Consider the following 13741-nt stretch of genomic DNA (forward strand, 5'->3'; position numbering starts at 1 on the left):
ACCAGTGATGTCTGGGGCCAAGCCAGATCCATGAATAGGACTGTGCACTCCTCCTGTCTGAACTTTCAAAGCACTCAAAGTAGGGATATTGGAAGGCAGAGATATGCCAAATGGAAGTTCCATTTCACCGACAATGCGATTTTGAAGGCCGCGTCTGGGTCCTCTGTTCTGGCTCCATAAATTGGAAGTTTGCTGTTGTCTTGAGGCCATGAGTTCCACTTCCGGAAGACCCCATTTGTCCACTAGAAGCTGAAAGACTTCTGTATGTAGAGACCATTCTCCTGTATATACGTCGTGATGGCTGAGAAAATACGCTTTCCAATTGAGAATCCCCCGTGATGAACACTGCAGAGATGGCTGGGAGATTACTTTCGGCCCATGTGAGAATGCAGGACACTTCTGTCATTGCTGACTGACTTCGAGTGCCCCCTTGGTGATTTAGGTAGGCCACAGCTGTGGCATTGTCGGACTGAATTTGTACTAGCCTGTTTTTCAGAATATTCTGAGCCAGAGTGAGAGCTCTGTAGATGGCTTGAAGTTCCAGGATATTGATTGGTAACACTGCCTCGACTGGGGACCATCAGCCCTGGAAGGAGTGCTGGCCAGTTACTGCACCACACGCTCGGAGGCTTGCATCCTTGGTGAGGAGATCCCAGTCCAGGATTCAAAAGGGACGACCCTTGTTCAAATGAGAAGTCTGTAGGAACCAGGTTAGGGACAGGCGAACCTCTGTGGAGAGACTCATCATCTTGGATTTGAGCAGATGGGGTAGCCTGTTTCACCTGGAGAGAATCAAGTGTTGTAGGGGCCTGGAGTGAAACTGGGCGAACTCCATGTCGAAGGTGGATGCCATTGATCCCAGGGCATGCATTGCAGAGTGAATTGACACTTGGCGCTTGTGGAGTAGTCTGTGCTGGATTGCTGAAATCTTGTCCGCTGTTAGGAAGATTCTCTGAACTCGAGAGTCCAGGAGGGCTCCCAACTGTACCATCCTTTGAGATGTGTTGGAGAAGATTTTTTCCAGTTGATCAGCCAACTCTGCGTTTTGAAGAAAGGCTATGGTTACCTGTAGATGGCGGTGAAGAGTCTCTGGGGAGCTGGCCAACCGCAAAAGAGCTTGTGAAAGTATGGGAGCAGTCTGATGCCTTGACGGCGAAGAGAGGCCACCATAACTGCTATGATATTGGTAAAGACCCGAGGGGGCCGTTGAAAGGCAGAATGGCAGAGCCTGAAATTCGTAATGTTGATGTAGTATAGCAAACCGGAGATATTGTTGATGAGAAGGTGCTATAGGTATATGTAGGTAAGCGTCCTGAATGTCTAGAGATACCATAACATCCACAGACTCCATAGCTAGGATAATGGAATGGAGGGTTTCCCTACGAAACCTGGGCAACCTGATAAACTTGTTCAGAGATTTGAGGTTGAGGATAGGCCGATGAGACCCACTGGACTTCTGAACTAAGAAAAGGGTAGAATAATAGCCATTGCCTCTTTGTGAGGAGGTGATCCGAATTATTACTCCTGATTTCAGTAAACACTGAATGGCTTTTTGGAGCAGCAGGACCTTGGTTGGGTCCGATGGATGTCCTGTGCAAAAGAACTGCTGGGGGGGTTGCCTCAGGAGTGAGAGGACATATCCATGGGAGACCACTTTCCTTAGCCAGGCATCTGACGTGGTATGATGCCAAACATGGGTGAAATTGAAGACGTCTGCCTCCCACGCTGGGAGCCCCCAGGGAGAGGTCCGCCCTGTCAGGTTGTAGGCTTATCCTCAGACTTGGCAGGTGTACACCTAGTAGCCCAGGCCTATTTGACCCTAGGCTTGGAGACCTTTGGTTGCTGTCTGCTGTCATGGAAAAGACTGACCCTTGGCTTTACCTTGTGATGCGAATTTACCGAAAAGATGACATCCGAGGCTTTGTATTATATGCACATGGCAGTAACACCGTCAAAGTAGTCACAATTTATCCAAGGCAGAAACTCTACAGCCCATTTTGATTCTGAATCTGCTTTTCAGGAATGTAGCCAAAGAATACGACTGGCCACTACCGAAGTGGTAGATACCCTGGAGGCCAGGAGAGCCGTATCCATAGCTGCTTCACCTAAGTAGGAGGCTGCATCTCTAATGTGAGATATGTAGGACAGCTATTCCCTTGAAGCATCAGGGCGAAAAGTCTCTTCTAGGGCCTCTGCCCAACTCTCAATGGCTTTTGCCACCCAGGCCGTATCCCTAGCAGGACAAGTAATAGCGCCTGTAAGAGAGTATATAGATTTATGACCTGCTTCTATACGTTTATCTGTAGTCTCTTTTAAAGGAGGTTGCAGTATGAATGGGTAAGGTGGCATTTTTAACCAGACGTGTTACATGAGAATCCACTGCTGGGGGAACTTCCCATTTAGTACAATCAGCAGCTGGAAGAGGGTAAAAGGAACTGAACTGTTTTGGAATTTCAAACTTTTTACCGGGCATATGCCAAGCTTCACTCATATGATCAGATAGCTGGTCAGAGTGAGAAAGCTCTGGTAAAACAACCTTTTGTCGCTTAAAAAGTGCGTGTTTTTTTCTTAGGAGCGGGTTCATCCTCTTCTATTTGTAGAATAGTTTTAACAGCTTTCACAAGAGCAGGTATATTTTTAGTTTAGAGGGTGGCTCCTCTTCTCCTGAGAAGGAGTCAGGGTGAGAGAGATCTGAGTCTTCTGCCTCCCCAGATGATATCTCAGAATCAGATAACTGTGTGGACTGGTAAGATAACACAGCATGTTTAGTAGGTAAAGGCTTTTCTTTTTGCAGCTTTTCCTGAAAAACTGTAGAGGTATTAGCCAAACTCCTTACTGAGGTAGACATTACATCTACCCATGGGGGAGGCAATACCTGCTGTGGCCATACCATAGGGGGAACTACCACGGGGACTGCTACTTGGTCTGCAAGTTTTACCAGCATTTGTGAAAAGGCAGCCAAGGGTGGGTCCTGAGGGATAGACCCTGGGGCTGATGGGCCTGGGGCTGTGTAACAATTAATACAGAGACCATCCTGAATGAGTTCCTCTGTGGCTAAGCCTGCAGAGCAGGACTTACAAGACACCAGAGTAGGAGGAGCAGCATCAGGCTGCTTGTTGTTCTTTCCTCTGCCAGCCATAGCCACAATAGCAACATACACAGTATGATACAGTGCTGTAAACACCCTGGATAATATAGCACAGTGTAGCGTGCAACCACGTTATAAATAATGTGATGTCACTCACAAGTATCTTGGAAATGTGAGGTACAATGAACTCCCTATACCTTATTATGCCAGGGTATAGTAGAATAAAGTGAAAGGAACAAGCTGTACGGTATAGAAAGTAGAGATTAGCGCTAGCACAAGTCACATACAAATGCAGAAAAACATTACATGTTTACAATGGGCACTAAAATCAACTACACAGACCACAGTGGCTGGTAGGATATAGCGCTGTATGACCTGGTCCGTGGGAGAGGTATACAGGGAGACTGGACCCAGCATTCCCGGAGACCTGCTTGCAGAAAATGGCTGCCGTGCGTCCCTGGGTGGAGGGTGAGGGAGGAGCAGCCCAGGGAACACAAAGAATGGTGCCCTAAACTGGGGGAGGGGCTGCAGGGAGAGCGCCTTCTCCCCTTGCTGAGATTAACCACCGGGTTCCCCCTCCTCCTTACATATGCCCTGCGCCAGTATGTTATATGCCCCGGTGGTCTAGTGGAGTCGTGGGCGCACCAGTGTCCACATCTGTGCCTCCGGTCTTTTTCCTGAACCAGGGGAGGCAAGGCTGCGCAACAATGCGGGTCCCCACGAACGGGGTTCCTCCTTTACCTGTCCCCTAAATTCCGTCTGCAGCCTGGGGTCCGAGGAGCCTGCTAGCTAGTCCCCCTCTGAGCCCCTCCTGGACTACCTAGCACAGGCTTGGAGTCACAGTGCCTCGGAGGGCAGTCTGGTGCTGCTCGCCCGTTATAGTAAAAAAAAAAAATAGAAATAAAATAAATCACAAAATAAAAGCTTAGGCTGCCTAATGCAGTCCCCTGTTATAATGGTGGTCCAGCTCCTGTCGGACACCAACGAAACTGAAGTGCCCTCAGGCTGTGAGCGGGGTATAGGGGGAAGGACCAGAGCATCCTGGCTCCCACCTACACCCCAATGTCTCCCTGTTGAGCCCTATGGACCCTGAATAAGAAAATATATATTTTTTATTTTTTTTTGATTGAAGAAAAAAATTGGTTCCACAAAAATCAATATACTTAAATCTGCAACCCTTAAATGACATTGCTTACATAGTAAATATATGTAATATAGCTGTACAGTGAGACACTCAGCCCACTTTATGAACCATAACATCATTATACAACCTATTAAAATGAACAAGAAATATTTTTTTACCCCTTCTTACTATTGCCCACACTTTCTATGGAGATATGTTTTTAATGTGGAAAGAGAGCATACAATTTATTTTTTTGTGTTGTGAATGACTTTTGAAATGTATTTAGCCAGTGTAGGCAAAAGTCAATTGACCTACGAGTTTGTCTTTGTATCTTGGATGGACGTGAAACTCTTAAACTCAGTAGACACTAGACGATATTTTTGAATGATTTGCCGTTTTCCGATTGATCGTAACATCAAATGTGTACGCACCTATTGCGCGCTCCAGCGGGTCGTCCGTCGCATCTTCAGATCTGCCGTACATGCAGGCCAATCTGAAGATCTAACTGACGACCCCATGCATTGGATGCGGTGGGACTAGGATGTGACGGGGGATCAACCTATCGTGCTGTCGTTGACCAGATCGTGTGGTGTGTACGGACCGCGTGATATGTCATTCCGTCGCATCGGCCGAGTACACAGTCTACTGTATACTAAGCTTTGCATATAATAAACATCCATAGCATGTACTTTCTTCGGTGTCCTAGTGTAGAGCATATAGCAGGGGGTGTTTTGCACAACAGTAGAACATTTGATTAGGCTAGCCTAGTGGTTCCAGAGCCATAACTAGACTTCTTGGTGCCCTGTGCCAGGGAGAGCATGGTGCCCCCCCCCCCCCCATATTTTTTAAAGATAAGATAGTGGACCTGAAAAAGGGCCATGGCTTCATGGGGAAGGGCCAGGGAACAGATAGGGGTACTCCTGGGGCAGCTAGGAGGTGCTGGGGATAAAAGAAGAGGAAGCTACAATTGAGAATGATAATAAACAGGAAAATTGACAGTCCCTAAAGGCCCCCATACATCAGAGATTGATTGCAGCAATCGTGCAATTTGCAATCGATTGTGTTTAAAAATCTTTCCCTTTTTCAATCGATTGCAGATTGCAGAATTGCCACAATCGATTGAAAAAGGGTAAGATTTTTATACACAATCGATTGCAAATTGCACGTTTGCTGCAATCAATCTCTGATGTATGGGGGCCTTAACAGCGCCCCCTGCCCTGCAGTGCCCTGTTCCATGGCACTGGTCGCACTACCCTAGTTACGGCCCTGAGTGGTTCCCAAACTTTTTTGAATCATGGTAGCCTAGAGTATCAGCATTGTTTTCACGGCACCCCTAAGCCAAAAGTTTGTTATTGAGCAACTCAGAAAATTTTTTAGTAAAGTGAAGTAGTATAGGTAAATTGTGTTTACCTGTCATCCTTATGTTCAGCTATGTGGTGGTGAATAGGTTTGCGCTTCTATTTGTTCACATATATACATTACATTGACCATAAATAAGTTGATTTGGTGCTGGACCTCCAACCTGAGGCACCCCTGCAAGTGTCCCACGGCACACAGTTTGGGAACCACTGGGCTAGCCCATTGATAATAAAAAAATATTTTTTCACAGACACATGAGCTACACATGCAAATTGGATGTGGATTCGTCATAAGACAGATATGACAGACCTGAACAGTAGTTATTCAAAATAGAATAAATGGCTGCAATTTCAAACAAATCATCACAGGTAATTTATGTACAGTCCTGTGTATTTGAGGGGTAGAGGTAATTTGGCCCCAAATTATAAAGCTAGTCACTGATGGACTGATTTTGAGCAACAGGATCAGTGTGTAATTTGCACATCAGTGTGTAGTTACACATATAGGTGCCAGTCACTTCTGACATGAGTGAAGCCTGTTAGAATGGACAGAAGAGACCACACAGACTGATTGCTGTCATCTGTGGTCATCTTTTCACTGCATTAGCCAATATACCGGGTAATCATCCAATCAGTTTCCATTGAATTATCAGGCATTGCAGTTGTTTGGTGAGGTATGTGTGTGGCCAGCTTAACACAGCCAAGTTTTTATGTCTTTGTCCTAAAAACTTTCATTTTTTCAGGCTTGTGAGGTGGGGAATAGAATTGAGGTTTTATTGCAGCTATTGACACCATTCTCTGAGCCAATAACATTGGGACAGATGTATGAAGCTCTGGGTGGTCGTTTATCACTCTCCACTTTATCACTTCCCAATCAGCTCCCAACTGTCATTTTTCAAACACAGCCTGTAACATGACAGTTAGGAGCTGAATGGCTGTCAGTTCATCACTCTCCACTTTATCACTTTTCAGAGAGTCATACATCTGCCCCAAGAATTCTTACTGGTACAGTATAGGATGACAGCCGTATACTCCTTGTTCTATTACATTACAGTTGTCCAATATACACCAAATACTATTGATCATGATATTCTTCATGTGTACAGCATAGATGTCTCACCTTTTATGCTAATACTGTATGTCATGTTATAACTGTTAAGCATATGATTTTTGTGAAGAGTAAATATATTTATTCCTGTTATGTAACATTTCTAAGGCATGTTTAGGTGTATTGTTAATTTTATGGATAAATTACTTAACATGCTGTAGAACAGGATGCACTACTGTAACTATGAAGTTCCCTAAATTGGATGCCTGGGTGTCAGATTTATACAATATGCCTCATTTTAATTGGGAGTAAATCCATCTAGGATCTAAGTTTACTGAAATATTTTGGATGCCAAGAAGGGTGTGTCTTTGTCCAGAGCTCTAAATTGCAGTGTGATAATACAGTTGTCCTATATTTGTGTGCTACATGCAAAAGCAATATTTAATGGTGGCGTAACTAGGGTATTTGGAGCCCAGGGCATATTGAAAAATGGAGCCCCCGTCCCCCCTGCACCTATGTGTGCATGCCAAAAAATGTGCGTGGTCACAAGGGGTGTGGCTGCTGACAAATGGGGCGTGTCAACATGACACACACCCCTTTCTCGTCACACTGGGAACATTAATTTCCATATGCACCTTAATGCGGTGTCCCTTATACAGTCCTTGCAATGCAGTGCCCCCAGTAGTGGTCCCCCTTATGCAGGCTCCCAGTAGTGCAGGGCTCGACAAGATTTTGCTGCCTGGCGACCAGGTTTGCAGCAACCCCCTGCCACCGCTAGTGTAGTGCAGACCGCGAGCGCAGTCCACACTACAGAGTGACAAACACACTGCCGCCAGCGGCAGCTGTGTGTTTGTTATAGCAGCCGATGAGAGTCAGACAGACTATCATTGGCTGCTGCGTCGTCCACGGAGGGAGCCGGCAGGAGCTCACTCAAGAGCTCCACCTTCTGGCTCCCCCCGTAGCGGGTGATGGGAGAGACGTTATGTCTCTCCCATAGTTCAGAGTGGGCCGGGAGGAGCGGGGATCAGGTAAGTTGTGTTTTTTTTGTGTGTAAGGGGCACTGCATAGGGAGGGTGGTTGCTAGAGCTGGCACTGCATAGGGGGGTGGCCACTGCTGGGAACACTGTATGGGAGGGCCACTACTGGGGCACTGTATAGGGTGGGGCCGCTACTAGGGGCAATGCATAGTGGGGACTACTACTGGGCTCACTGCATAGGGGGAACTACTACTGGGGGCACTGTATAGGGGGGACAACTACTGGGGGTAATGCATAGGGGGCACCACTACTGGGGGCACTGTATATAGGGACCACTACTGGGGGCACTGCATAGAGGGATGGCCGCTACTGGGGGCACTGTATGGGGGGGTGGCCGCTACTGGGGCACTGTATAAGGGGGAGTGCTACTAGGGCACTGTATAGGGGGGTGCTGCTAGGGGCAATGCAGAGTGGGGACTACTACTGGGGGCACTGTATAGGGGGGACTACTACTGGGGTCAATGCATAGGGGGGACTACTAGGAGCAATGCATAGGGGGGACCAAAGCATATTCTTGCACCTGGGCCCACCACTCTCTAGTTCGGCCACTGCCGGTGGTGACTTTGTTTGCCCAGGGTTTATTGGCTGCAGAGGGGTGATCTTTCTGGGGGTTGGTTGCCTGGAGAGGAGGGTTAGCTGCTCAGTAATGTGGCTGTGGGAGGGTGGTTTACCTAGGATACCCCATTAGTGGTGTGGCCAAGGGGGTTGGTTGCCCGGGGCGTAGGTGCTCAGATTTTAGAAACATTTGTCAAGCCCTGCAGTAGTGCCCCTTATACAGTACCCCCAGTATGCAATGCCCCCAGTAGTGGTCCCTCTTATGCAAGTCCCCCTTATGCATGCCCCCAGTAGTGGTCCCCCTTATGCAGGCCCCCAGTAGTGGTCCCCCTTATGCAGGCCCCCAGTAGTGGTCCCCCTTATGCAGGCCCCCAGTAGTGATCCCCCTTATGCAGGCCCCCAGTAGTGGTCCCCCTTATGCAGGCCCCCAGTAGTGGTCCCCCTTATGCAGGCCCCCAGTAGTGGTCCCCCTTATGCAGGCCCTCAGTAGTGGTCCCCCTTATGCAGGCCCTCAGTAGTGGTCCCCCTTATGCAGGCCCCCAGTAGTGGTCCCCCTTATGCAGGCCCCCAGTAGTGGTCCCCCTTATGCAGGCCCCCAGTAGTGGTCCCCCTTATGCAGGCCCCCAGTAGTGGTCCCCCTTATGCAGGCCCCCAGTAGTGGTCCCCCTTATGCAGGCCCCCAGTAGTGGTCCCCCTTATGCAGGCCCCCAGTAGTGGTCCCCCTTATGCAGGCCCCCAGTAGTGGTCCCCCTTATGCAGGCCCCCAGTAGTGGTCCCCTTATGCAGGCCCCCAGTAGTGACCTCCCCCCCTATGCAGTGCCCCTTATACAGTGCCCCCTGTAGTGGTCCTTCCTATTCAGTGCCCCAGTAGTGGTCCCCCCTGTGCAATGCCCCAGTAGTGGTCCCCCCTGTGCAATGCCCCTTGTGCCCCAATAGTAAGCCCCTCATATAGGGCCCCCAGTAGTGGTGCCCCCAGTAGTAGTCCCTCCATGCAGTGCCCCCAGCAGTAGTACACTGACCACAGCATCCTGTACCGCGACCCCTGCACCGCTGGTCTGATGGCACCCAGGGCACAAGCTTTGCTCGAAACCCCCCCAATTGTTGCTCCACTGGTAGTATTTACCCTGCATGTACATAAAATTGCATTTGCATCCTTAAATCGCAACATGGTTTGTCTGGAATGCAACTTTACAACTTTTCTCTGGATTTGTTTGTAACCCTAAATGGTCCTCATTTCACTTTTAATTGAGTTCCAAATTTAAAAAATAATGATAATGAATGTTTATAGTTTCAGTAAGGTCTACAATAACTAATCCCACTAGCTGAACTCTTTACCTTCTATTCCATTACATAGGTGTAGGACCTAAAGCAGGGATGGGGAACCTCTGAGCTTTTCACTGCTAGCCTCATCTGGCTAGCAGGGTGCCTAGAATAGCACCCTGCAGCCAGAATCTATGCAGTAGTGCCGCCTGGAGCGTCCTTAGGACCCTTCAGACAATCACACCGCTGCCCTTACAGCTCCCTGGAGTGCTGTAATCACTGGCAATTGTGGCCCCGCCTCCATGTGACATCACACAGAGGGGGCGTGGCCTGCACTGTGCCAGCGAAGAATTATATATATATATATCTCTCAAAATGGCCCTCAGCAGAAAAAAGGAAAGGTTCCCCACCCCTGACCTAAAGGCTTATTGTTTTTCTTCCCTACCAGATACTGTGTCTACTAGTGTGCGCATTGACGGTATATCAGTGTACTGCTACATACAGGCTGTTTGCACTGCTGAAGGTGCAAATGTATAAATAAATAATGGCAGTACGTTCTGGTTAATAAAGATTTTACAACTGAAGTTACATCCCCTAACATATGTTTTCCAAGACATCGGGGTCTATTCAGCATTAGTGCCGATGTTGTCCCGAATATTCCAGCTCTAGCCTCCCAAAATTGTCCTAAATTGATTAAAATGTGTACGTAGGCTTTATGATAGTTTGTATACATTTATATTTATGTGCATTTATATATACTTATGCGTAAAAGCACATTAATATAAATATACATAGGCTGTCTGTATACATTTATATTAATGTGCTTTTTCACATAAGTATATATAAATGTATACAGACAGCCTATGTACACATTTTAATTAATTTAGATAGTTTTGGGAGGCTGGAGCTGAAGTTACACTTGAAGTTCGTCACACTACAGCACAGGTTCTCAAACTCTGTCCTCAGGACCCCAAACAGTGCATGTTTTGCAGGTCTCCTCACATAATTACTAGTGAAACTGATAGCTGCACCTGTGGATCTTTTAAAATGTGTCAGTGACTAATGAATACACCTGTGCACCTGCTGGGTGACCTGCAAAAAGTGAACTGTGTGGGGTCCTGAGGACAGAGTTTGAGAACCACTGCACTACAGGCAAGGGATCCTGCAGGGACTGATGGGAAAAATTTCCTTCTGTTATTGCAGTTTTCGGGATCATTCAGGATTTTCTTCATGTAACACCATTCTGAGATGGTATTATATAAAGTAAAGATTTATCAAGTATTTTAACGTTTTTGTGCTTGCTGAGTAGCAAAAAATAGTTAAAGCACTGTAGAGAGCAATAGCTTGCTCCCTACAGTGCGACATTCTGTGAGATGGGTATTAATGGAAAAGAAAATTGTTATCTTCTCCGTCAACCATTTACTGAATAGTGAAAATACTTAAAAAAAAAAAGAATAAAAAAAATACAATTGTTTCCACATTTTTTACGTAAATATTACATTGCTGAATAGAGCCCATCATGTTTATCCAATTGTACCAGAATTACTGCTACATAAAGCATTGATCAAAGCAATGTAATGTGTTTTTATAACAAAGTTTTAATTTATTTTTACAGAGTTGTCCAGACATTTGCTAATTCTCCATGGCAGCTGCACAAACATTCAACCTGACCTGTGATACTGGGAACCACCTTCTCCAATCTTTCAGCTCAGACGTTTCATACGGGTATAATATGGGTAGTGTGAGCAGTCTGATAGAGAAACAGGACTTTTCCCCAGATGATTTCAAACTTGATTTTAAGCCACTTCCAGAATCTCACAGCCCAGGAAATATCTTGAAGAGGGGTCTGAATCAGCGAGAACTGCTTAGCTATCTGAGCATCACAAAGAAAGACAGTAAGAGTGCTAAGAAGTTTACCTCTGGGCTGGCATTTCGAAGAGAACACAGTGTGGATGGAGGAGAGAATGACTACCCTGGCTTATACCACAAAGAACGCCGGGGGACAGATTTCAGCAAGACTTCACTTCCAGAAAGGGGACGTTTTGAAAAGGTCAGCAGCTTAAATTTTGTGTGTGTGTAAGTATGTATGTATGTGTGTGTGTGTGTGTGTGTATGTATGTGTGTGTATATATATGTGTGTGTGTGTGTGTGTGTGCATATATATATATATATATATATATATATATATATATATATATATAATGTGTATATATAATGAATAATGTGTGACATGGACTGAATACGACATTTTCAACGTCAACATTAGCATTAAGCTTAGGTTTAGGGATTAGTGTTAGACAAAGAGTTGTCTTAAAAATAGTGTTGACATTTTATCAGTGTTGACATGCTGACCATGTCAACATAATATACTGAACCCATCACTGACTAATTCTGTAGAGAAATGTATAAATCTAAAACAAAAACAATGCATCTAAGCTTAATGCACATACTAACCCACATTTCGGTGAAGACCTGTAGTACAAAATAACAACCATACTCTTCTACCAAAGGAAACCAAAGTCTCAAAAAGAGTAAAGATGGATCACTAATCACCTTGTGTACAACATTGGTCTTGGACTGTTGATTAAAAAGTAATACAAAACCTTGTTGGTGTTTCAGAATGACACTAAATTGATCTTCATATCATCTTTTACAGTCTCGCTTTGGACAATCTGCTTTGAAGCCATCAAATGCAAAGAACTTTATGTCAGTGCAGAGCTTATGTTCCTCAGGTGGTCACAAGTTATCCAAAAGCAATGGCAATCTGAACACACTAGGCAGCCTGAACAACACTCCTCGTTGTGGGCACCTGAAGTCAAACAACCTGCATCATATCAATCAGCATGAAAGCCAAAATGATGAAAATGAAAGCTTATCTGATTCCAGGCAAAACTCCCTCAATAGTCTAACTTATAGCCCGGGGTTTGGGGTGGCACGTTCACAAATAAGTGCTTCCACTGGACATATTAACCATATTGGGGGCTCGTTGGACAGAGCTTCCCGCGGGGCTCGAGACCTGGTCACTGGGGAGAAGACATCTCTGTCCTGCAAGAGCATGGCAACTTTGAGTCGCTTACAATGCTCAGGAGAACCACCTCCTCCATATGAGTACTCTCAGTCTGTGGAAGATGTAGCCCGAAAACTGGAAGAAAAGCTGCATGAAAAGGGGATGGAACTGAGGCCTCTAAGAAGGAATCCAAGTGACAAAGATGATCCATTTACACAAGTGAGTGTGCATTCTTACTTCATCGTCTACATAATACATACAGTAGTTCAGCAGCTGCTTCTTTGGAAGTATAAGGCTTTAGTATTATAGTGTTTGCAAAACAGTTAATATTTTATATTAACAATCTGTTATTTGTTCTGCTTCCGTATAATTCAAAAGACGCAGAACTCGTATCGCTTTCATGATACTAGTGATTGTAGTATTTTATTTTATTTTCCCTCAGAATTGAAGGGCTATAATATAGCCAACCTCGCAGCCCCATCTCACACTGGCTCACAGATATTTGTACGCAGCCCTAAGGGACTTCCAACAATATGTTAGCACGTTTGGAGTTACCGTGGGTCTTTTTTCAACCAATTTCCGTTGCTTAATCTGTGATTTAGTACATATTTAAAACTAATTTGTGTGCAGTTAAAGTCACAGTCCAGCTTACAGATTGAGTGGTGTTTTGCTGCAGTGCAGATTTAAAGAAAAAGCTATACTTCACTGCTCTGGCGCGGCTCACTCGCGTTGCATGGTGTATTGAGGCTTGGTGTGTGAGTACACATCTGTACATAGCAATCTGTGTTCTTGCATCAAGTGCTGAATGGATGGCTGGGAAGGGAGTGCAGACATTTCCTTGTCTACTCTATCAGGACAGTTAACATATCAATATGGTAAACCCAGACATTCAGCCCCAGCACTTTTGCTAGTTGGTGTCACCCGTATATTTGTTACATAGGGTAGTTATTTATAATAGGACTATATTTTGTGATACAGTACTAGCTCTTTATACCATCGCATTTAATTTGAACATTAATTCCTTTAATCTTATTATGTCACCTTTTTTCTTATGCCACTTTCTCTAAACCACAGGTTTGGCTTTTATTAAAGATGGCAGTATAGGTAGCAGAATAATCTTTTAACACACCACCTAATATAATATTGTATTATTATAGCATTGTAAGTAATGCAAAGGCCGGAGGGACCGTAGTTGTTCAAATACCCCCTTTTTTGTGGTTTATAAATATAAGTCATACTTGCCAACTCTCCCTCATTGTCAGGGA

At 45.4% G+C, this 13741-nt stretch overlaps 1 protein-coding gene across 4 annotated transcripts in view; it reads left to right on the forward strand.

Moving 5' to 3' along the window:
- Window positions 1–13741, forward strand: part of N4BP3 (NEDD4 binding protein 3) — a 63039-nt gene that overhangs the window by 41311 nt on the left and 7987 nt on the right. For 3 of the 4 annotated variants that reach the window (XM_088465423.1, XM_088465425.1, XM_088465424.1), the window contains exons 2-3: window positions 11085–11519; window positions 12126–12695. In XM_088465423.1, the coding sequence (XP_088321549.1) occupies window positions 11112–11519; window positions 12126–12695 (978 nt within the window). In that variant the 5' untranslated portion in view covers window positions 11085–11111. Of the gene's footprint in view, window positions 1–5864; window positions 5939–11084; window positions 11520–12125; window positions 12696–13741 lie in introns of those variants that run through there. The other variant, XM_088465426.1, reaches the window with a different exon arrangement.

This window comes from Taudactylus pleione, unplaced genomic scaffold (genome assembly GCF_031769625.1).
Source record: "Taudactylus pleione unplaced genomic scaffold, aTauple2 ptg001990l, whole genome shotgun sequence".
Classification (NCBI taxonomy): domain Eukaryota; kingdom Metazoa; phylum Chordata; class Amphibia; order Anura; family Myobatrachidae; genus Taudactylus; species Taudactylus pleione.